Source organism: Cetorhinus maximus, chromosome 20 (assembly GCF_964194155.1).
Source record: "Cetorhinus maximus chromosome 20, sCetMax3.hap1.1, whole genome shotgun sequence".
Classification (NCBI taxonomy): Eukaryota; Metazoa; Chordata; class Chondrichthyes; order Lamniformes; family Cetorhinidae; genus Cetorhinus; species Cetorhinus maximus.
The window spans coordinates 21,080,231-21,104,635 of record NC_135898.1 but is presented as its reverse complement, the minus strand read 5'-3'; the positions used below and the strand labels follow the sequence as shown (position 1 = coordinate 21,104,635).

General features: G+C 41.5%; 1 protein-coding gene across 1 annotated transcript; it reads right to left on the bottom strand.

Annotated features, from left to right (window-relative positions):
• Positions 1-11,106: 11,106 nt before the first annotated feature.
• Positions 11,107-23,812, bottom strand: LOC144694925 (WW domain-binding protein 1-like). The gene is made up of 4 exons (XM_078565706.1): positions 23,647-23,812; positions 16,247-16,349; positions 15,225-15,386; positions 11,107-14,777 (listed from the first exon to the last, which is right to left on the bottom strand). Exons 1-4 carry the CDS (start codon positions 23,728-23,730, stop codon positions 14,140-14,142), a joined length of 987 nt encoding a protein of 328 aa, XP_078421832.1. The 5' UTR covers positions 23,731-23,812; the 3' UTR covers positions 11,107-14,139.
• Positions 23,813-24,405: the final 593 nt, after the last annotated feature.

Below are 24,405 nucleotides of genomic sequence, written 5' to 3'. Positions count from 1 at the left end.
TTGCCAATAGGTCCAATGGGACGTTTACGAGAAGTGGAACGTCAAAGGCTTTCGAGATGACTTAAGGCAATTCCGTTGCATCCACAGAATAGCCACAGTAAGTTTAATGCCATTTTTCCTAACAGCCAGACTTTCTAATGTAGTTAGCCATCTGAAATGCCTTTTTATTTAGCGTTCCTCCATGGACCCCTCTCTTACCCATAATCATGATGAAGACTTTGTTAGACCTGGCAATGGCTATGCTGTGGCAAGGATGGTTGCTGTCCCATCTTTTCGTCCTGATATCCATAGTGTAGTCCCCATCCACATGGAAGTTATCTCTGATGACAAAGCACTTCTTGCCACCAATGGTGAGTCCCTTGACTAGGAAGGTCTTCCGGTCACTGCTCATGATGACTTTGATTTCCTGTGGATTCATTTGCTCAAATAGCCCTTCCTCTTTGGCAGCCAGCAGCCTGGGACAGGAGCATGCAAATACTGCTGCATCTTGGCATAACCCGTCTGCGAGTAAACTTCTCACATATTCTTCCCAGCCCAGCATCCTGTTTTATGAAGCTGGGACCAATGGGGTGAAGTTTTAACTGAGAACAAGGGCCAAAGTGTAGTGACCCTTTTCAGATTCCAGATTGAATTCTTGCTCAGAAGTTTATCAAAATGGTTCTGCTGGAGTGGAGAACACACTTATGAAGGAAGAAAGTAGCAAAGGGTATGAAGATTCTCATGTGCGCAGGATAAAGTTTACAAAGAAAATGTAACTTAAAAGTATCCAAGTTAATTTAAACTCTGTGTCATAAACACAATGATAATTAGGGTTATTGTGACATCACAATGCATTTTTTGGACCATTTAATGTTTAACACTTAACCAGACAAAATGCACAAAGGAACTTTTACCTTCTACATCTGATGTGGGTCACAGGTCCACAAATGGCTCGGTTTTAAGATGCTCATCCTCCATGACTCCCCCCCACCCCCGTACCCCGTAATTTCCTCCAGCTCTACAACCCTCAGAGATCTCTGCGCTTCTCCAATTCTGGCCTCTTGTGCATCCCCGATTTTAATCGCTCCATCGTTAGTAGCCATTGGTCTTTCAGGATTCAGCCAGCTTAGAAAATCACTTGGTGGTGGGTATGACGTGAGAAAACATTACCCTGGTGTAGCATTGGGATACTTTCTGATTTTTACTTTGTTTCTCATTGTGATATGTGACGCCTTGGCATATTTAATGCCAGCAACTGATACCAGAAATTAAAAAATTTAGGTTGAACTGAAGGAAGGAGGATACTGATATAGGTATAGATGTGTAAAATGCTGTTCTAAGCCATTTCTTTATGATTTTATTGCTAATCCCAATCTTAATATTACTGATTCACTGAACTCTTCAGTAGATGATTAAGGGGAACTGAATGGGTGTGTCTAAACGTTTACTCGATGTATTACACGGAACCACATGATATTTAATCCTTGTTCCAAATAATTTGTAGGTACCCCAAGTTGGAGAGAAAAAAATTTTGGTGTTCGGTTCTACCTAGCAAGTAGGGAACAAGGGTAGGAACAGCACTTTGCCAACCCTCCTGGCTCGTAAACTTCAAACACACAAAGTTAGAATGTGGAATGCATTAGCACAAAGATCTATTGAAGCTGAATCAGTCTCAGCATTTGTGAGTTAATTAGTAAAATACTTCCAAGGAAAATATTGAAGTGAAAGAGCAAGAAAATGGGATTCGGGGATCAATGCAACATGCAGCTAGACAAATGGCTAACTCCTGTTGTTATAACATGGCAGGTGATGTGTGCCAGGTGGACCAAATCCACAAGGGAAACTTGGCCATGCTATCAGAAGGATTTTGCAATTTGTATTTATTATGAGGAGATTTGTGCACTAAATTCACAAGTAATAAGTCCACTTAACACCTTTAGCAATTTTAAAAATTAAAACATTAACAAAAAACATTTTCAAGCACAAATAGTTATTGAATACTATAACAAATCCCAAAATTCCTAATTAACCTGACTCCCAACTACACCCCTCCTTTAAGGCAACAGTCCAAAATAGATTTTAAATTTCAATAGCAAGCCAGCAAGTTTACCACAGCACCCACTTGACAGTAGAATTCCAAAGGCTTTCCTCCACCTTTCATTATTGGACACAGCAGACTTTAGCAAAATAGACAGTGTTAAGGGTTTGGATGGAGTGGATTTCTTGAAATGTGTACAGGAGAACTTTTTAGGTCAATATGTAGAGGGTCCAACAAGGGATGGCGCAGTTCTGGACCTAATTCTGGGGAATGAAGCCAGACAGGTGGCTGAGGGGGAGCATCTTAGTGATAGCGACCACAACATGGTACAGTTTAAGTTTGTTATGGACAAAGAAATGGACAAGTTGCAAAAAAATGTTTTGGATTGGGGGAGAGTGGATTTTAGTAAAATATGGCAGGAGAGGATCTGGCCAAGGTAGACTGGGAACAGCTACTTGTGGGGAAATCTACAGAGGAGCAGTGGGGGGCATTCAGAAAGGAAATGGGGAGGGTACAGGCTCAACATGTTACCTCTAGGAAGGAGTAACAAGCCCAGAGAACCATGGATGACCAGAGATATTCAGATTACGATGAGAAGGAAAAGAGAGGCTTTTAGCAGGTACAAGGGAAGCAAATCAGCGGAGGCATTAGTGGAGTACAGAAAGTGCAGGGTGAAGCTTAAGATAGCAATGAGGAGAGCAAAGAGGGGATATGAGAAAGCTCTGGCTGGTAAAAGTAGGGAAAATCTCAAGATATTCTATAAGTATATCAATGGGAAGAGGACAACCAGGGAAAGAGTAGGGCCCATAAGGGACCAAGGGGGCAATCTATGGGTGGAGCCAGAGGACATCACTAGAGTGTTGAATGAATACTTCACATCTGTCTTCACCCAAGAGAATGAGGATGAAGGTATTGAACTCGGGGAGACAGACTGCGAGGTTCTTAAGCAAATTGATATAGGGAGTGACAAGATATTGGAGGCGTTGTCAGGCTTAAAAGTGGACAAATCTCCATTTCCAGATGATTTGTGTCCCAGACTTCTGAGGGAGGCAAGGGAGGAGATCGCAGGGGCTCTGACCCAAATTTGTAATTCCTCTCTGGCTACGGGGGAGGTGCCAGAGGACTGGAGAACAGCTAATGTGGTTCTGCTATTTAAGAAGGGTTGTAGAGATAAGCCAGGGAACTACAGGCCAGTGAGTCTCACGTCAGTGGTAGGGAAGCTATTGGAGAAAACTCTGAAGGAGAGAATCTATCTCCACTTGGAGAGGCAAGGTTTGATCAGGGCTAGTCAGCATGGCTGTGTCAGAGGGAGGTTATGCCTAAAAAATTTGATTGAATTTTTTGAGGAGGTGACCAGGTGTGTAGATGAAGGTAGTGCAGTTGATGTAGTTTATATGGATTTCAGCAAAGCCTTTGACAAGGTCCCACATGGGAGACTTGTAAAGAAGGCAAATGCACATGGGATACAGGGTAATTTGATAAGGTGGATTCAAAATTGGCTTAGTTGTAGGAGACAGAGGGTGATGACAGAAGGATGCTTTAGTGACTGGAAGCCAGTGGCGTACCACAGGGATCTATGCTGGGTCCCCTATTATTCGTCATTTATGTAAACGACATAGATGACTATGTGGGGGGTAGGATTAGTAAGTTTGCGGATGACACAAAGATTGGCCCGGTAGTTAACAGTGAGGTTGTGTCTTGGGTTAGAGGAAGATATAGACGGCATGGTCAAATGGGCAGATGGAATTTAACCCTGAAAAGTGTGAGGTGATACACTTTGGAAGGAGTAATTTGACAAGGAAGTATTCAATGAACGACATGACACTAGGAAGTTCTGAGGAACAAAGGGACCTTGGCGTGTGTGTCCATAGATCTCTGAAGGCGGAGGGGAATGTTAGTGGGGTGGTGAAAAAGGCATTTGGGACACTTGCCTTTATCAATCGAGGCATAGATTACAAAAGTAGGGAGGTCATGTTAGAGTTGTATAGAACCTTGGTGAGGCCACAGCTGGAGTACTGTGTGCAGTTCTGGTCACCACATTATAGGAAGGATGTGATTGCACTGAAGGAGGTGCAGAGGAGATTCACCAGGATGTTGCCTGGGATGAAACATTTAAGTTATGAAGAGAGGTTGGATAGACTCGGGTTGTTTTTTTTTTGGAGCAGAGAAGACTGAGGGGCGACCTAATCAAGGTGTACAAGATTGAGGTGCGTGGATAGGGAGCAGCTTCTTCCCTTAGTTGAAGGGTCAGTCACAAGGGGACATAAGTTCAAGGTGAGGGGCAGGAGGTTCAGGGGGGATGCGAGGGAAAACTTTTTTTACCCAGAGGGTGGTGACGGTCTGGAATACACTGCCTGGGGGGGTGGTGGAGGCGGGTTGCCTCACATCCTTTAAAAAGTACCCGGATGAACACTTGGCACGTCATAACATTCAAGGCTATGGGCCAAGTGCTGGTGAATGGGATTAGGTAGGTAGGTCAGGTGTTTCTCAAGTGTCGGTGCAGACTCGATGGGCCAAAGGGCCTCTTCTGCACTCTGTGATTCTGTGAAAAGTAGTTGGAGGCTTCCATAAGGCTGTTTTACATGGCCCCTGAACATCGCCTTCCATTCTGCCTTAAACATGTTTCTGTAATCTGTAAATTCCATTGTTCTATATGTCTTTGTGAATTTACTTTTCCCATAATATAAAAATCTTTCATGGTGCCAATATGGTCAATACTTTTGGGAAAAATAAACATACTGCTTGGCCTTGCTTATCTTGTTAGTTGTAAACATCCTATAATCCCTTTGAAACCTAAACAACCGCTTTACTTATCTAAAAATGCAAATTTCCTTCACACCCTACATGCAAAGCCCTCATCCATGTTTACTCATTAGCATTTCAAATGCCTTTTACCCCAACTACTTTTGATAATTTCAAGCTTGCAGTCTGATTCTAATTTAATTAAATCGTATTGACAGACCCATCCACACGCACATTCATAAACCTACTTTACAATAAACCAATAATATAATGAAAAAAATGTTAGTTTCATGACACCTCCATCCTTATGGAAAAATGAACCGTCATAATTTTAAAAGACGGCTTCATTTTCTCAACCTATTTTACTTACTATACTTATCTATGTACACAAACTATTACATTACCAGGCGCATGCATTAACATAGCTATAAATACAAATCCTTTGTATCAACAGAGGTCAGAGACAGTCCAGTGTCCAGGTTTTAAATGTCCAATTTCCTTTGAGCTTTAAACTCTCAACAATGCAGCTGCAATTAGATTTTGTCATCCAGCCTCATGTATAACCTGTAAATTAAATGGTTGCAGTAATAAACTCCATCTGAACAGTCTTGCACTACGGTCTCAATTTGTCCAGAAATTTTAAAGGACTGCAGTCTGTATAAACAATTGTTTCTGACAAATTGCTTGCAACATAAACCTCAATGCACGATGCTAACACCAGACCTTTTCGATATTTAAGTATCTTCTCTGATGTACATTCGGCTTTCATGAAAAATAACCTATTGGGTTCTCAATTCATTTCTTCATCTTTTAACAATACAGCACCAATACATCACTTGCATCAACTGCCAACTTAAACTGCTTGCATTAGGTACTGCCAAAATCGGTGTTGCAGTCGTCAAATTTTAAACTGTCAAATGCATTCTGACACTCCTGTGTCCATTGAAACTTCATGTTCTTTTTTAATAGTTCAGTCAATGGAGCAACCACACTGCTAAAATTTGGTACAAACTTCCAGTAAAATCCACTCATGCCCAGAAATCTAAAACCAGCTCGTTTTGTTGTAGGCATGGGGAAATTCACGATCGCTTTTACTTTCACATCGCTTGGAGCTACCTGACCATGTCCACTGGTATGGCCTAGATGTGTAACTTGCATTTTTGCGAGTGAACTCTTAGCCAAGTTCACCCCCAAATTAGCTTCTTGCAGTCAATCAACCAGCTCTTTCAGATGTTGTAAATGCTTCTCCCATGGTTGACTGAAAACTATCAAGCTGTCCATATAAACAGCGCAATTGCTCAGCCCTGCAATTTCTTTGTTTGTCAGTCTTCGAAACGTCGCTGGTGCATTTTTCATACCAAATGGTATAACTTTAAACTGATTTAGTCCATCTGGCGTCACAAAAGTCAATATCTCCTTTGCTCTCTCCAATAATGGAACTTGCTAGTATACTCTCAGCAAGTCAATCTTTATGATAAACTTTGATTGTCCCACTTTCTCGATGCAATCTCCCAACTGTGGAATAGGATATGAATCCACCTTTGTCACCATTTACTTTTTGATAATCCACGCAGTCTTTGTGTTCCATCTGGTTTCGGTACTGTCACAATAGGCGAACTCCAGTTACTGCAACTAGACTCAATGATATCATTTTGAAGCAGGAATTCAATTTCTTTCTGTACTTGTGATAATTTTGCTGGCTTTAATCTATAAAGATGTTGTATTATCGACACAATCACCCACATTTAAATCACATGTGGCTAAATTTGTGTCCCCAACTTATTCCCTGTGACTGCAATAGCTTCTCCAAATCACTTTGCCACTTATCTGGAAGATAACTCAATATGACTTTTAAGTTTTTAAGTACCCCCTCATTATTCGATTTGATTAGAGGAAAATGAATTTCAGAATCCTTCGTTTCTACCTCTTTCTCTACTACCACTAATACCTCCTTTCGGTCATCTTCCCTGTCAAAGTACTTTTTAAGCATATTTACATGACACACCCTCTGCTTCTTTCTTCTATCTAGAGTATTTATTAAATCATTTACTTCACTTAGTTTATTTTCAATCCTGTAAGGCCCACTAAACCTTACCTTTAATGGTTCATCCTATAATGGTAATAAAACTAACACTTATTCCCCAGCAATATAATTACAAGCTTTGGCCCTCTTATCTGCCTTCACCTTCATCAACTGCAGTGATATCTTTAAATGGTCCTTAGCTAACTCACGTGCTCTGTTTAATCCAGGAGAGTAGTTTCCAAATTTTGACCACATTTTTTTCCTGAATCAACTTCAGTGGTCCCCTTACTTCATAACCATAGCCCAATTCAAAAAGGACTAAATCCTGTCAATTCATTAGGAGCATCCCTAATAGTAAATAACAAAAAAGGAATTCCCCGATCCCAATCCTGTGGGTAGTCTTGACTATAAGCCCTCATCATGGTTTTAAAGTTTGATGCCATCTTTCCAAAGCACCTTGTGATTTAAGATGATAAACTGTTGACTTAAACTGTTTTATCCCCGAGCTGTTCACTACTTCCTTAAACAGCTGTGACATGAAATTTGAACCCTGATCGGATTGTATTTCTTTTGGCAAACCATATCTGGTAAAGAATTTAGTCAGTTATTCCACAGATTTTCTTGCTGCAATATTTCGCGAAATATCACTTCCGGAAACCTTATAGACACATCCATTATTGTCAGCAAGTACTGATTTGCACTTTGTGTAGGGCCCCTCCCTAAGACAATCAGTTAGACCCCAGTAAAAAGTGCAGGTTGAATAACTGCTTGATGTTTCCCTGTCACCTGACATGTGATAGGCCAATAGAAATGTTTTTGTATTTTCGCCTGAATCTTCCTAATTCCTAAATGTCCCCATATTGGAATTTCATGAGCTACTCTTAATATCTCATTTCTGTATCCAGATGGTATAACTATCTGATGCACTCATCTGCTGAAACATGAGACGGTCTCCACTTGCTCATTAAGACATTACATTTAAGGTAATAACATTCTGGAATACATTCTGCCTCAGTTTCTGAGTAAGCTGTCTTATATAACTGCTTTATTCATGGATCCTTCTGCTGTAACTCTACAAATTTAACTTAACTAAACACTTCAGCTTCATTCTCCTCTATTCTCTCTCCCTGAAAAAGCTTATCAAAGATAGTATCAGCTCATTGGATATCAGCACATTTACCTGCCTTTGAAATTCCTCCTCTTCCTGTTTTAAGTTGTGAATTTGTGATCTCATGACTATACAATCTGGAAACAATCCAGGATGCTGTTTCTGTAGCATTTGTTGAATGCACCTCCACAGGCTGCTCAATGACAGTAGGCATCACCAACATCTGTAACCCAGCTATATCATTACCGAAAATAAATTGAACCCCTGCAATGGGCAATTTTTCCACTACTCCAACAATCACCTCACCTGTTCTCCATTTACACTTTAAATTTACTTTTCACTATGGAATAGGGTTAGCATCTCAATGAATTCACTTATTCCTGCAATACTGCCTCTGAACAACAAATATCACTATCCCATAACATTAAGGATTGACTAGTCCCGGTGTCTGTCAAAATTTTAATATCTTTACCTGCTTCACCCTGTACACATGGAAAGTCTTTCCCTTCACATACAAAATCTTTAAACATTTCTGTAATCTGCCCTTCAGCACTCCATTGGGTAAACTGTGAACACATTCCCTCTTCTTTACCAATCAATGATTCTTCCTGCTTTGCCTGGATCTCATGTCCCACTAATGCAACAGATTTTCCCTGTAAAACATTGTAATGAGGTTGGGCAGACAAAGTCAATGAAAACACCTCAGTTTAAGTGTCACTTCTACCCTCAGTACCTTCCTTTTTGGTCTGAGAAAAAATTTCCTGAGAATTTCCAACCTTTCCTCCTTTTCCTTGACTACCCACCTTCCTTTCACCTTGCTACTTTCTATCCTTCTCAGATTTAAAAGGGTGATGAAAGGAAGATTTAGATTTATGAACTAATTCACAATCATCAGCTACCTCTGCTGCTTGCCTTGCCGTTTTAACCCTCTGTTCCTCCACGAGTTCTCACTACCAAAGGAATTACTTCTCTAAGAGCTGCATATGTTGTCTCTACCTTTAATGCCCGTATCACTGGTCAAAATTACTTGGTTTTCCTCTATCAAACTCAATGTAAGTTTGACCAGGCTGTTTCCTTTTAATTCATAAATTTCTGCCTGCACGCCTCAGGAAGCAACTCATATGCATGAAGCATAAACTTTATGATCTCTACCTACCAACCTAGACTGTAAAAGCAATGTTCAGATTTCTTGTAGCCATTTCATCTGCTAGCTACCTTCTCAAGAGAAATAAAGAACGCCTCTACCTCCCTTTCCTCAAACTTCAGAAGAGCTTGCACAAATTTAGACACGTCCCCACTGGGCTTTAGATTGGAAGTGATCATTTCATCCTCAGAACCTCCCTCAGCACCTGGGATATCTTTTTTAACTTCCAGCTTCTTAAGCTGACTTTCTTTCTCCTCCTCCCTTGCCAATTCCCTTTCCTGTTTTCTTTCTCTCTCCTGCCTTCCTCTTTTCTTTTCCTTTGCTTCTAATTCCAGTTTTTTCATTTCCATCACTTGTTCACGTTCAAGCTTCTTCATTTGTAACTGAAGTCTCACTAGTTTCAGGTATCCCTTCCAATTTCAAATGTTGTGCTATTACTTCATTTATGTCTGTTTTCTTTGCCCCTGCAGTTGACTTCAACTGCAACTTATCCGCCAATTCTGTTAACTTAATCTTAGATAATTTTTGTAAACCAGAGTTATGTCTTCTATTCCCAGAAAAGTCTTAGCTATTGATAAAGCCATTTTTGCAGTCTCACTATTTTAAAATCCCTCACACCAGCTTATGAGTTTAATGTTCTTCTCGTACTCTTAAGATTCACCAACTCCAAGCCAATCAAGGAATTTCAAAAATTCCGCAAAGAGCCCCCAATTTTATTATGACGTGGCAGGTGATGTGTGCCAGGTGGACCAAATCCACAAGAAAAACAGCTATGCTATCACAATGGTTTTGCAATTTGTATTTATTACAAGAAGACTTGTGCACTAAATTCAGAAGTCATGAGTCCACCAACACCTTTGGTGATTTTAAAAACTAAATTGAAACATTAAAAAAAATTAAGCATAAACATAAGATTACAGTTACTTAATACTGTAACAAACCCCCAAATTCCTAACTAACCTCACTTCCAATCACACACCCCCTTGAAGGCAACAGTCAAATAGATTTCAAATTTAAATACCATGCCAGCAAGTTTACCACAGCACTCGATAGTGGAATTCCAAAGGCTTTCCTCCACCTTTCATTACTGGACACAGCAGACTTCTGCTAAGACAGCTGGAGGCTTCCCTAAGGCTGTTTTACACAGTCCTCTTAGATTTTACATGGCCCCCTAACATAGCCTTCCATTCCTCCTTATATATGTTTCTCCCTCTTTAATCTGTAAATTACATTGTTCTAATGTCTTTGGGAATTTACTTTTCCCATAATATAAAAATCTTTAATGTTGCCAATATGGTCAATAACTTTGGGGAAAATAAACATAGTGCTTGGCCTTGCTTATCTCGTTAGTTGTAAATATCCTATCATCTCTTTGAAACATAAACAACCCCTTCCTTTATCTAAAAATGCAAATTTCCTTCACTTTACATGCTAAGCCCTCATCCACATTTACTCATTAACATTTCAAATGCCTTTTACCCGAACTACTTTTGGTAATTTCAAGTTTGCAGGCTATCTGACTCAATTCAAATCAATTACACAGAGAACCACACTCACACCCATAAACCTATTTAGCAATAAACCACAATAATATAATGAAAAAAATGTTACTTTCATGACGCAGTGTGCTGAAATTTCTGGTTCCATGCAGGAGTGGTCCCGAAGTAGGATTTTCCTGTACGTGACTTTCCATTTCACCAGATGGGCACAATATTACATGCCAGGAAAGTGAAACCTTTCTGTATGCAATCACTACAAGATGGAATGTTTTCAAAGGACAGGAGAATTCTAGTCTGCATTTGATATAAAGAACACATGCTGTCTTGCAGACAGTTGGCTAGACAATATTAAATTTCAATACTTCTGGAAAGATTTTTGCCATTTGCAAACCTGCATTTAAGGAATGCACATTTAACATTGCTATGATGGAAATTCCTTCCCCAAATCTGTTACTGTGACCTAGTCTGCACCCTATTTTTAAGTTTACTGCTTTTGGATTGCAGGATCAGGCAGGTCTGTTTTCCACTGAATCCAAGTGTATTCAAAATAACTGAAAATTCATGATCCCAAGCAGCAAAGAATCCATGTTTTTTTTATTTATATATAAAAGACTTCAGCACTGTAATTTTTAGAGAATAGTACAATGAAATTTCATCACACCTTAGAACATGCATTTTCTAACAATGTCTATCAAAGTATTACAAAATTAAAATGTATTTTTTAAAAAGGCATCAAAATATAACGGCATTCCACTACTGCAAAACTGACACACTCCCTCAAGCTAATATATTTAAAAAGGACACCTGATTACTTACATAAAAAGACACAGTCTGAGGAGCTTTGTTCAACTGTTCCCTTTCTCTCCGCTCTCCAGGTTTATATCCCAAATACTCCATATATTTACATTTCTGCTCAGATGGATTGTGTGGGCGCCTGGAGTTTCCATCCCATCATCCAGCCACATTATTCCTTACCTGTCACTGCGTATGTTACCAAGCTTTCTGTTGACAAACAACTTTCCTTCTGATTCCTGTGCTATGTCCCTCATCCTAATCTGGCTTTTCAGTTCTCCTTTGTGATAATTCAAGGAGCCTCCTTGTTTCACTCATTTTCCAGCTACATCTATAACATAAAACTTGAAGGCCTCCAATCTTTAGGACCTGCCTTTATTGTTCAAGGTTGAGTTTTCAAATCGGAAATTTAAACATTTTGCTCACCACCAGCTTAGTTTTACTATGAGCTCCTTCATACGTTGTTTAAAAACCTTTTCTTGCAGTTGCTATCTTTTGTCTAACTTCATCATGTGGATGACCCAAGTACACAATACTCTCTGTTCACTTAAAGGTCATTTTTTAGAAGCTGCTCGCTCTTTCCACACTATTATGGCTTGTAACGTTTGGTTATGTGAAATAGAGGACAAGTTTTTAATTACTTGTTAACATTGAAAATTGACACTAAGAGGTCAAGTCAGCCAGCATTCCGTATCTGTGGTACTGGCCTTAGATTCTCAGTTTTCCACTGATCTTGAATCCAACTAAATCATCCTGTCTTTCAGTAAGTTCAGAATTTACACTGAAAGGATGTGTGATGTAACACATCCTCGCTTATTCTGCCTTAATCAATGTCTGTTTTGTTACTTCATAATAAATGCCCATACCTTGCAGTGAAGGTTGCTCCTGTTTTTCTCTCATTCCAACTTCTTGTAAGACATTTGTCCTTCATTCTAGTCCAATGTTTATGAACCGTAGAACTATGTGTCTCCAGTCTTATTACAATTCACATACGTTCTCAACTCAAAGTTTATGTTTCTTGCTTCAAAACTAACTGTCTTTTGCTTAATTCTCAATCTAGCTTCCTTTTTCATTTTTGTAGTGATTTTTAGCAGCATTTTCAGTGTGGCTCATGATGCTTTTCTCCATGTTTTGGGGGAGGGTTAGGAATATAGGCTTGGCAGAGCTCATGGGGACGATTTCTGAGCTATAGTTATCACTCAGTCACTCAGTTCCATACACCAATTCCCCCACCCCCACAACATCGCTGTTACGAGACTGTTTTTCCTTCTAACTCACATGTAGTACCTGGCTTTTCTCGGTCAAAGGTTCTGCCTAGCTAGATTTAATGTTGTCTTTTCTACACTGACATCAGATTAATCAGAGGTACATACGGTTGTATATTTTTGTACAGCTCTGTACTCAACACTTGTGTGCTGGTTGTCACAATTCACTTTAAAACAATGGCAGAAATGTAGATTGAGTGTTGGCACCAATAGGCCATGAGGAGAAAAGTAAAACATTTGACCCAATACACTTTAACATTGTAGCAATATATTTATTACATTTCCAATTGCTCCCACCTAGTGATACTCGTGTACCTACCAGTATTTCCGCTACTGTTATATAGTTCAAAATGCTCTCTCCAGACATAGCCAAAGTACAGAAGAGCAGAAGTCTGTACCATTTATGATAAAAAGATCACACATCCAACATTGCTGAAATCCTGAGGACAACGCTGAGATTATTTCAGCTGTGCAGAAAAACCACAACACAGTGTGAGATGTGTGCCATCTATTGCGCTACTGTTATAAAACAGTATTAGCATCCTATAAGTGAAGGCCTTAGGTTTGGTTTTTTTTTAAGCTGTGGGTGGTGCTATGCTTAATACGAAAGCTTTGTAATTCACTTGTACATTAACATTCATTGGTAAAAGGTTCTTCAGTTAAACTTTTACCAACAGTACCACAGAAATATAGTTAGTAGGATCAAATCTAAAATTAAACTTACAAAAAAAATAAACTTGTATGCAGAAATACTTGATGCATTAGTGCAGTCTAGACAACAACAACTGTTGAAACGAAACCCCCATCTCAACCAGGAATCAGATGGGCAACACTGTAATCAAACAGGTCCACTCATAATAAATTATCAAAGTGAAAAAAAAAGAGACACCCTGGGGGTATATGGCAGTAATGAGGCAATAATGCTACACCACAGGGCATAGAGTCACCACGTACTGATCTATTAACCCTAGGCAGGCCTTTTGGTGAGGAACTCTGTGTAGGAGGCATATGCCCACTGCAAGGAGAAAAGGAGCCATGTCATTAACTGAAACAACCTGAACAACTCTTCTATGCCTCCATTCAAAGCTACACAACAGCACCGGCAGAACCCTCATTCACAGGCCCCATCCCCTCCTACTCAAAATGGGATGATCTTGGGAGGTGGTTGGGGAAAAGCTTATTCTCACCTCACCCTCCCTTTTTAAAAAAAAACACAAAACATAAGAACTGAATTTTGTTTCAAAAATGACAAAACAATTCTTAATGTTTTTGATAAGAGGTCCTGAAGACAAATATTTGAAAAATCATCAATATAATATATAGTGCTACAGTCAATTAAAAAAAAATGCTAGCAGGAAATCTGGCTTATGAGCAGGCAACCCTGATTGTGCAACCCTGGACCGATCCCAAACCCTGCATCTATAGACTACAACCTGCATCTTGCTCCTGATGGAAAACATTAGATAAGCCCAGAGTTAATGCTGAACAGTCAGCGGTCATAGATTGCACCATCTGTTTTACTCTTGCGCGCTGGTAACAGTGGCACTTGTTACACAACGTCATTGTCCTCCTCTTGTTCTTTAGCAGTATGCAGCTTAGGCTGCATATTTTGAGCCTGCTTGGAGAGCTGCTCTGTGCGAAGGCGAGAGTTACAAGACGACTGGGGCTCGCAACATTCCTGGGCACCAATGCCACCCACCAGGCCCACTTCCTCATGATAAGGGTCCTCATCCATCTGGCACACACACACCTCTATGCCAGAGTCTCCGGTGATTCGCCTATGCCTTGAGCTTTCTTCCTTCCCTTCCCCTTGGTCGCATAAGTCAGAATCCATGTCCAACGTTTTAAAATCAGAAGCTGAGAGTGCAGCAGATTCCTCATCTCCAAAGATATCACCGTTTTCTCTGTCAGCTGGATAACTGGGCAGTGCCCCTGTAGTGGTGTCTGACACCTGATGGTCATCCTCCTGTTCGCAAATGGATGGGCTGGACTCTACTTCTTGTGTTACTGCCTCTGGCACAAGTGAGGTCACAGACTCCTGCAAGGCAGGCTGGCTCTCGACAACTGCGGTTTCATGGCTAGAAGTCTGCGCATTCTGCTGCTGTAGTTCAGTATAGGGAGGTGGAGGTGTCGGTGGGTGCCCTGCCACTTCCTCGTAGTCTGGGAGCTTACAGTTTGTCCAGAATCCTATTGAGAAGTAAATACGGAGATGAGTAGAATGTGACTGAGACACAAGATTTGTTGCTACAGTTAAATGCAGGACGCATGCACTAAAGATCATATTGCAACTCCTGATAATGTTTGTCCTCATCAAGGTGAAGAGTGCAAGAGATGGTAACTTTTGGAGATGGTAACTTTTGTACATAATCAGCATCAAGGGAAAATAAATTAGCAATTTTCACATAACTGTCTGTTGTACGTTGTGTTATTCAGCCTCATTACTCTCACACCTTTCAATTTCCAGCTCTGATAAAGGGGCTACCAAGATGTGAATGTGCTTTTATTTTTAAATAGTCCTAGTGTATGTTTACAGCTTTTTCTATTTTCATTCACCGAATAAAATAGAGATTTAACAACAATGACAATTGTTGTGTAATCCTCCCTGCACAGATCTCAAATATAAGGTATACTCACTTAAATCCAATGGCTGAGTCGTGTAGGTGCTAGCGCCCTGGTAGGCCATCAAGCTGATCTCCCTCTGACGCTGCTCCTGTTGTAACCGCAGTTTCACACGACGGTGCCGATAAGCACAGCAACAGCTAAGCATAATAATGATAGTCCAGACCAGCCAGAACCCTGCCGTGGTCAAGCAGAAGGAAGGGTCCCTCAGAATTGCATTATACTTGGATGAGCGAATACAATGCGTGCAAAACTTAACTCGGCAAGGACCAAGCCCTTTAATGTACAAGGGAAGGTGGGTGTTGACCAATAACGGCTGAGTTTCTGCCCCATTCCAGAACTTTGGTACACTGGCTAATACTCAATTATAGTACTGAGGGAGGATTATTGGCAATGAGAGACCGAGGCGTTGGCTATTGGCTTAGCTGGATGTTAAAAAGATTCCACAGTACTAAGCAAAGAACAGCGTAAAGCTCTCGGTGCCTTGGCCAATATTCTCCCTGCGACCAAAATTAACACAGTGAACAGGAAACTGGGAAAACTCCTGGCTCTTCCTTGGAAAATGGCATGGGATTTTCAACAATTGTCAAAAACTCTAGAACAGGCAGTTGGGTCTTGTTTTAACACATTGTCTTAAGGGTAGCACTGACAATGCAGGATTAACCCCTCAGTGTTGCATTGAACTGCCAGCCTAGATTGGAGGTATACAATGCCCTGAATTAACCTGATTATTAAATTTCACGTGCAGTTCCTCAATGGCAGCATTATTGCATCATCCCCTGTATATAGGCCACGTATATACTATGGAGAGCACCCAGCTGCGATCATTTGGGTCTGCCAGGAGCATTAAGTGAGAGAAGTGAATTGATGCCAACTGTGTACAGGGCTCGTGATGACATGGCACATTCACTAAGTCCCATTCCAGGCCGCAGGTAAACTCCCACCTTCTGATCTTCAGAGTCCTTGTGCCCAAGACCTGGAGAAACATAATCCTCTGGCAGCTAAAGGTAGTTTCTGTGCCCACGCTAGAAACTTACACCACAGTTCGTAATAGTAGGTGCAACACTCGGTTTCCCCACAGCAGTATCCTGTCTCACACCAGTAAGGCTCGTTGTTCACTCCAAAACATAATTCTTTAGCCTGAAAAGACGAGAGAGAGTAAGAACAGTCCACAAGCGCACAACAATACACTATAGAGATGGAAGAAATAGAAGTGAACCAAGGTAATATGGAAAGTGGTTGTGGAAAGCATATTTTTTATTTACACACACGCACTAATTTTAATCAAGGTATGGTATTTGATCTTTAAAAAAAAACACCCAGAAGGATTTTAAAAAGCCAGAGTTTAATTTAACTTTATTTGAAACATTCCTTACACTTTTTAAATAAATGAAATGTTAGATGATGTGAAGCAGTAAATTTCAGTACTGCTAGAAGGAATGATTCAAATGGCTCAACTCAGCTGCATTGCGATGGACTGGTTGTGAATTACAGGCAGAGACTTGTATTGAAAGTTTTAAGAGCCCCTTAAATACTGATGTGCCTCATCCCTTTGGAAAAAGCTATTTAAGCACATTCTACCCTGGATGTTCTTGGTTGCTTTCATATGAAGTGACAGAGGAGTAAATTTATTACTCTCAGCATTGTCCAAAGGACTTATCTTTGCTGTCTCCTGAGCAGCAGCCTCAAATGCCCAACCCTCTTCTCTTGTTGACGTTCCCACCAAGCACACCAATTACAGACTAATCCCCACTTAACCTCTGTCTCCTTGTAAAAACTGCCAAGATTTACAGTCACCTTTGGTCTTGTGTCATCAGTACTCTCATTCCTCTGCCCACTGTACTTATCTTGCACCAGCCCTGGTCCCCATAGCTCACTTAAAGGCACTTTTCAACTCCTAATTGTTTACCTTTTGGCCCTGTTTACCACGATACTTCTACAGCTGTTGGTTTGCTTTTGTTGTTCTCCTTACGCTAAACAATTCACTTAAACTTTCCGAATTTGGTCATTCCCTTTGAGCCTGCTCCACCATTCAATGAGTTCATGGCTGATCTACTTCAACACTATTTTTCTGCACTATCTCTGTATCCCTTGATGTTTTTATGTGTTGAAATCTATTTATCTCAGTCTTGAACGTGCTCAACGACTGAGTCTCGACAGCCCTCTGGGACAGAATTCCAAAAAATCACCACCCTCTGAGTGAAGAAATTCCTCCTCAACTCTGTCCTAAATGGCCTGCCCCTTATTCTGAGACTATGTCCCCCTTGGTTTTAGATCTTCCCAGCCAGGGGAATCATCCTTCCTGCATCTACCCTGTCGAGCCAATGTCTCTTTCTGACCTCTACATCAGATGATACTGTAAACAATTCCCTCTCATGTTTCCTCACTTTCAAATTTGCCATCACCACCCTCAAAAAAAAACCCCAATGATCCTCTATTCTTGCAAACTACTGCCCCATCTCCCATCGTCCTCTCCAAAGTTGCTGAACACGTTATCTCCTAAATCTATAGCCATCTTTCCCACAACTTCATGTCTGAACCTCTCCTAACAAGATTCTGCCTCTGCAACAGCACTGATGACATCCTCCGTGATGGTGACCTTGGTGCACTATACCTTCCTCATCCTTCTGGAGCTCGCTGCAGCCTTTGGCACAGCTAACCACAGCACCTCCTCCAATATCTCTCCTCAAGTGTCTGGGTGGCCGGGACAGCCCTTGCCTTGTTCCACTCTTACCTATCCAGTTATGGGTCAAGAATCTCCTGCAATGGATTTCCTCCATGCATTTATACATTACCCCTGGACTGCCTCAAGGATCGTTTGTTGGCATCTTCCCATTTCTTATCCACATGCTACCCTTTCCAACATGTCTGAAGAGACACCACCAGGTTTCATGTGCAGGCTGACAGCACACCAAGCTCTATGTCACCAGCACCCCTCTCACCATCACGTCTCTCTGTTCCATCCTCATCCATGGCCACTGGCTCAGGCCGAATCAGACCATTTGCAGCCATTGCATGCTATTTCACATTGAGCGTCCAACCCCATATCCTTGCCATGACTACGATTGCCCATTTCCTCCACCTTGCTTTAGCTTATCTTTTGCTTGATCCATGCTGTTGTCACCTGCAGACTAGACTATTTCAATGCTTTCCTGGCTGGCCTCCTATATTCAATTTTTGTCTTATTCCAAAATAATTAGGCAGAGCATAATGTTTTCCTACATTAAAGGCGCTCTACAAATGCAAGTCAAGCTGACTGTTCAGCCTGCAGATAATGAAAGTGCCTATTTTGTTTTTTAACACATTAAATTTCATGAAAAGACTTCAAGAGATCACCACCTAGTGTTTCCACTGTTATTTTTCAGACTCGTTCATCCAAAATTGGCGTAACAGGTACAAAAGGTTGCAGAATTTTAAGTGCAAATTACACGTGGAACAAATCATGTTTCCATGACCTTTGCCGCTCCGTAATAAGGCATCGCACTAGAAGAAGGCTCCACCGACAAAACAGACCATGTCCCCAGAATTAATCAATCACCATTTAGAGTGTCCGTTAACTCATTTGGGGGCCTTTGAGGAGGTTCTAAAAAATGAAGTGGCTCTTTTGGGTGCAGACACTCTGAAGAAGTTTAGTTTTAGAGACGTTTTTAATTTGCTAACAAACTGACTACTGCACCACAATATAACCATGGAATGGTTCTGCATATAGTTCTGTACATTTTTCAAGAGACATTTTTAGTCATTTAAAATTACCTACAGGTGGAGTGACACCAATTAAAACTTCATTCTCAGCTACATAAAATCAAACAGCACCCAATTACCAGTGCTAAATGTGTCAAGGAATGTTTTCATTACTGCAACTGTACAGCACAAAATGGTTCCCCACTCCATTCAGTTACTCCTCTCAAGGTTCTTTGCAAGTCTTGATTCACAAGAATCCAATCTGCACAATATTTGAATTCAAGGAATGAACTAAGCCACAGTTTTCTGATCTTTGAGTTTATATTGAGAAAACACCTTTTTATGATGATTCTTTAGTAACGGCTGCCTGATTATACGAGAACCCATCAGGGTTCAAGGGCACAATGTTTCTCCAGGTAGTAAAGATGGAAAATCTATTTTCTTTTTAGGTGAAGGGAAATTTTAGCAGGAAGTGGACTACTAGACAAAAAGTTTTTTTAAAAACTGTTGTATAGGGGATTATTTTGGCATTTTCACCTGACAAGCAGTTGAATTGACCAAAAGAAACTGACCCAAACATGCTTTAAAAAACAGCACATCAGCTACTTGTGGATTGTCAGAAGTCAAAAAGACTGGTTATTGAGATAGAGTAACTGAGGCATTGCCTTCCATTGTGATAGGACTCAGCAATCTTCTACGTTCAAAGTCAGAACTTAGCAGACTAAATTAAAATGATCGGTGGCAAGTTCACAGCAGTAATTTGATCTCTAGTGTCTGCTGATGTTCACCAGTCATCAGAACCATGATTAAATTACTTCCGTACGTCACCACTATCCAACTCCTATACTATATATAACTTGTCTGATATCCTAAAGGTGGACGACTTGCTGTAACATCAGCCCACTGTTTACTCTTTATTTTTGGAGAAAAACACGTCTGCCCCTCTTGTTTCTCCTCAATTTGCTTCTGTTGCTCTCCTGTAGATGCTACACAGCTCCTCGGGCATAACTCGTCTTCTGGTACCTCGCAAAAGTAAGTGCACACAAACTCTCAAAAACGGGATGATCAGAACTGAGCAGGACAACATTATTACCTGATGCACTTCCAGTAGGTTTGGGCAATAAATGCTGGCCCAGCCAGCGAAGCCCACATCTCGCAAATTGAACAAAAAAGTAGGGCTTGCTCAATAGCAATTCAGAATAGGAGTTCTGGTTGCTTTCCTCATCCCCAACTCAGGAGCGTCCAGGTCAACTGCGGTGCCTCCACCATCTTCCCGATTTAGATCACATAAGAAATAGGAGTAGATCACACTTCCCACTGAGGCTGCTGCTCCATTGAATAAGTCCATGAATGAACTTTCCCGATCCCCCAATCTATCAGTCTTGATCTTAAATGTACACATTGAGTGGACATCCACACCTCTCCAGGGCAGAGAATTCCAAATATTCACAACCCTCCAAGTGAAGAAATTTCTCTTCATTGCAGTCCAAAATGTCTTTTATCCTGAGACTGTGACCCCTATTTCGAGACTTTCCAATCAAGGGAAACAGCCTCTCAGCATCAAACCTGTCAAGCCCTCTTAGAATTTCATCTTTCAGCAACATTTCCTCTAAATTTCTTCTGAATTCCAGAGAATGTAGCACCATTCTGCTTAATTATTCCTCATCCTACTTCTTAGGCAGTCCCTCTGGATCAAAGATGACTTGCTCACTCTCTGGTTTGATGGGTTCTGAGATGGCTGACTAGTCCATTGCGTGATCTGCAGACTCTGCCACATTATTCAATGGTTACAAGAACATATCAGAGGCAGGGAACTTGGTGGCAAGTAACTCATCCCTGAGTCCCCAGATCCTTTCCACAATCAACAAGGCACAAGTCAGGAGTGTGAGGCAATGCTCTCCACTTGCCTGGAGTGTAGGTGCAACACCATCCAGGACAAAGCAATTGACTTGATTGGCATCCTGTCCACCATCTGAATCATTCACTCCCTCCACCACTGTCGCACTGGTTCCGCAGCAACTCACAAACCTTCCTCGGCAGAATCTCTAAAACCCACAACCTCCACCTCCTAGAAGGATGAAGGCAGAAGGGGCATGGGAACACCACCACCTCCAAGTTCTCCTCCAAGTCTCATACCATCTTAACTTGGAAATTTATCCTTTTTGCTCTGGGAGAATTGCTGGTTCATTGAAAGTTTAACTGGGCATTTAAGTGACTGTGCCAATGACAAACACTTCTATTTTTTATTTTTCCACAGTGGAAGAAGTGATGTTAACAGGTGGGAATTGACACAACATTTGTCACTTCAGTCACACTGGCAGGGCTCCTGTCCAGAACATTCATTGCACGCCAACACGTAATGTATGTTTTGCGCTTTGTGGAGACATTTCACATTGAGGGTGGCCCAAATCATAGGCCAAAGGTCTGAAAGTGGGCTTTGGGCATATACAACACTGAACCCATTCCTCGTGTACATAAATCACAAGCACTTGAGCCAGTTTGTAAGCTCTGCAAATTGATTGCGCAAAAGTAAATGGAAATAGACTTAAAAAGGGTTTGGCTCCCAGCCCAGCATCTGTATAATGTTATAACACAATGGAAGTTTACAGGAACACTGAAGTTCAGAACACGCATTGCCCCTTAGGGCAGGTTCACACCATTGGATCAGTCAAAACCGTACTAATTAGGTACAGTGCTCACTTGGGTTTAAAAATGAGACCCGCTTTAAGGTTAAGAAGATGTCAAGTTTCAAAACTCACTGGGACAGAAACAACTTTCCTATCAGGCTATTTGCTTTCTAAACTCAAACAAAAATGAGAGCCTGAGAAAAGTCATTTTTAGTTTTTTTTTCCTAAATATGTGTGTTTGTACACACATACAAGGAAATGATTTCATGGCTTTCTTATATAACAATATGCACCTAAATTTAATATATATCAAAGTGGTTTCAAGGTCTGGAAATTATTACACAATTCATGTTATCTCATTTACTGTAAATGCCCAGCTTACTTCTCTAATGTATTCCTCTCACATTTCATGGATGACACCCCATCATACTGCGACTAACATAGAAAACAAAAGACTGAGTAATGTTTTGATAATATCAAATTTCATGAGACCCTGGTGACAGCACGGAGGCCTTTTGGCCTATTGTGCCTGTGCCAGCTCTTTGAAAGAGCTCTCCAATTCGTCCCAGTCCCCTTTTCCTGCACATATTTCCTTTTTCAAGTATATATCCAATACACCTTTGAAAGAGAGCGGATTCCAGATTACAACCACTCACTTTGTAAAAGGTTCCTCCTAATTTCACTTCTGGTCTTTCAACCAATTATCTTAGATCGGTGTCCTCTGGTTACCAACCCTCCTGCCAGTGGAAAGAGTTTCTTGCTATTCACCCTCATCGAAATCTCCACATATTTGTAACATCTCTTAAATCTCTCTTTAGCTTCTGTTCTACAAGGACTACAATCCTAGCCCATCTAGTGTCTCTCCATAACTTCAATTCCTCATCCTGATAGCACATTAGTAAACTACCACTGCCTTCTTTGCAAGGCCACAGCATTCTTTCTAAAATGTGGTATCCAGAATTGACCACAATACTTCCAGCTGAGGTCAAACCAGTGTTTCGTAAAGGCTAAGCAGAACTTCTAGCTTTCATATTCTTGTAAACAGGAAACTACTTGGGGTACGCAAATCAACCCATTATTACCAAATTAGAACAGTACCTGTCAGCTTGGATCCCTTGTAAGATTCACCGGTCATACAGAAGAACTTCCTTGCTTTTGTACTCTTATGCCTCAATTAATAAAGCTCAGGAACACGTTATGCTTGCTTTCCAGCTTTGTGAACTTGTCCTGCCACCTTCACAGATCCGTGCTCCGCATTCCTCCAATTCTGGCCTCTTGTGTTTCCCTGATTTTAATCACGCCACCATTGGCGGCCGTGTCTTCAGCCCTCCTTAAGCGCCTCCACCTGTCTAAAAGCAAAATACTGCGGATGCTGGAAATCTGAAACAAAAACAGAAAATGCTGGAAAAACTCAGCAGGTCTGACAGCATCCGTGGAGAGAAAAAAAGAGTTAACGTTTCGCGTCCTTGTGACTCTTCTTCAGCTCTGAAGAAGTGAAGAGCTGAAGAGTCACAAGGACTCGAAACGTTAACTCTTGTTTTTTTTTTCCTCCATAGATGCTGTCAGACCTGCTGAGTTTTTCCAGCATTTTCTGTTTTTGCCTCCACCTGTCTCTCTCTTCCTTTAAGACTCTCCTTAAAATCTGGCTGTTTGATCCAGCTTGTTTTTGTTTGCCATCTATTCTAATCTCACCTTATGTGGCTGGATGTCTAATTTTTACTGTCAGACTTACCCTCCTTGGGATGTTTTACTACACTAAAAGGCGCTATATAAACGCAAGTGGTGGTTGCTGAAGCCCTGCTCCTGCACCCACTTTTAAAAATGTTTCACTCCAGGCCACATTTTATAACTTTTTAACCAGTATTTCCACCGCCCGTCCCCAGCAGGTTATTTGTTACTTGCCCTGATGGGGTTTGGCTGCTTCCCTGTTTCTCTCACATATTAACCAAACAGGCTTTAAACCTGGGTGGGGGAGAGGGGGTTGTAAACTTTAGGCAGAGGGTAGAATACGAGGGGTCGGGGGCCTTCTGCTCCCCGCTTCTGCCCGACCGCGGCCTACCCTCACAGCTTGAAGCCTCGGACTTTCCTGGAGCGGTGGCCAGGCTCGCCCCACCCCTGGCCGGCCGTACCTCAGCGTGAAACTCCATGCGCGACGGTCCAACGGGGAAAGCCGGGGCGATGAAGAGGAGAAAGCCGAGGACCATTTTCTCCATTTCTCGGGGCCGCCGGCGACGCTCATTTAGATTTAATTCAAATTTCCGCTCGAGCCTCCGCCGCCCCGACGGCCATGGACCCGCCCCCCGCGCCGATTGGCCGCCAACTTCCCCGTCCTACCACCGCATTGGCTAACCCTTCTGTCAATCATCGCCGCCGGGCTGCCCTCTTTTACCTATTCCCGCTTCCTATTGGACTATGTCTGGTCGCACGTCCACGGCTGCAGGTTTTGATTGGCTAGACGCCGCGTCAATCATCACTAGGAGAAAACTTTCTCCTACCCCCTTCCCCCACCCCCGGTAAGTTTTGAGCAACTTTTCCAGCTGAGCTTAGTGCTGTTGGACAAAAACAAAAACAGAATTACCTGGAAAAACTCAGCAGGTTTGGCAGCATCGGTGGAGAAGAAAAGAGTTGACATTTCGAGTCCAATGACCCTGCAACAGAACTGAGTGTAGTTAGGAGAGGAGTGAAATATAAGCTGGTTTAAGGTGGGGGGTGGGGTGGTTGTAGGGGGTGGGGTGGTTGTAGGGACAAGCAAGCAGTGATAGGAGCAGAGAATCAAAAGATGTCACAGACACCACTAGAGCTGTACCTTGAGTGTCCTGCCATCCATTCTTAATTAGCATATTCTCTTAGATAATATCACCACCTTCAACACCTCTTTGATCCTTTTG

Coding starts and splice junctions, on each gene's coding strand:
- LOC144694925 (XM_078565706.1), bottom strand. CDS start 23,730: ATGGAGAAAATGGTCCTCGGCTTTCTCCTCTTCATCGCCCCGGCTTTC. Junction 16,350..23,646: donor GCATGGAGTTTCACGCTGAG/GTACGGCCGGCC, acceptor TCGTCTTTTCAG/GCTAAAGAATTATGTTTTGG. Junction 15,387..16,246: donor CTACTATTACGAACTGTGGT/GTAAGTTTCTAG, acceptor TGACCACGGCAG/GGTTCTGGCTGGTCTGGACT.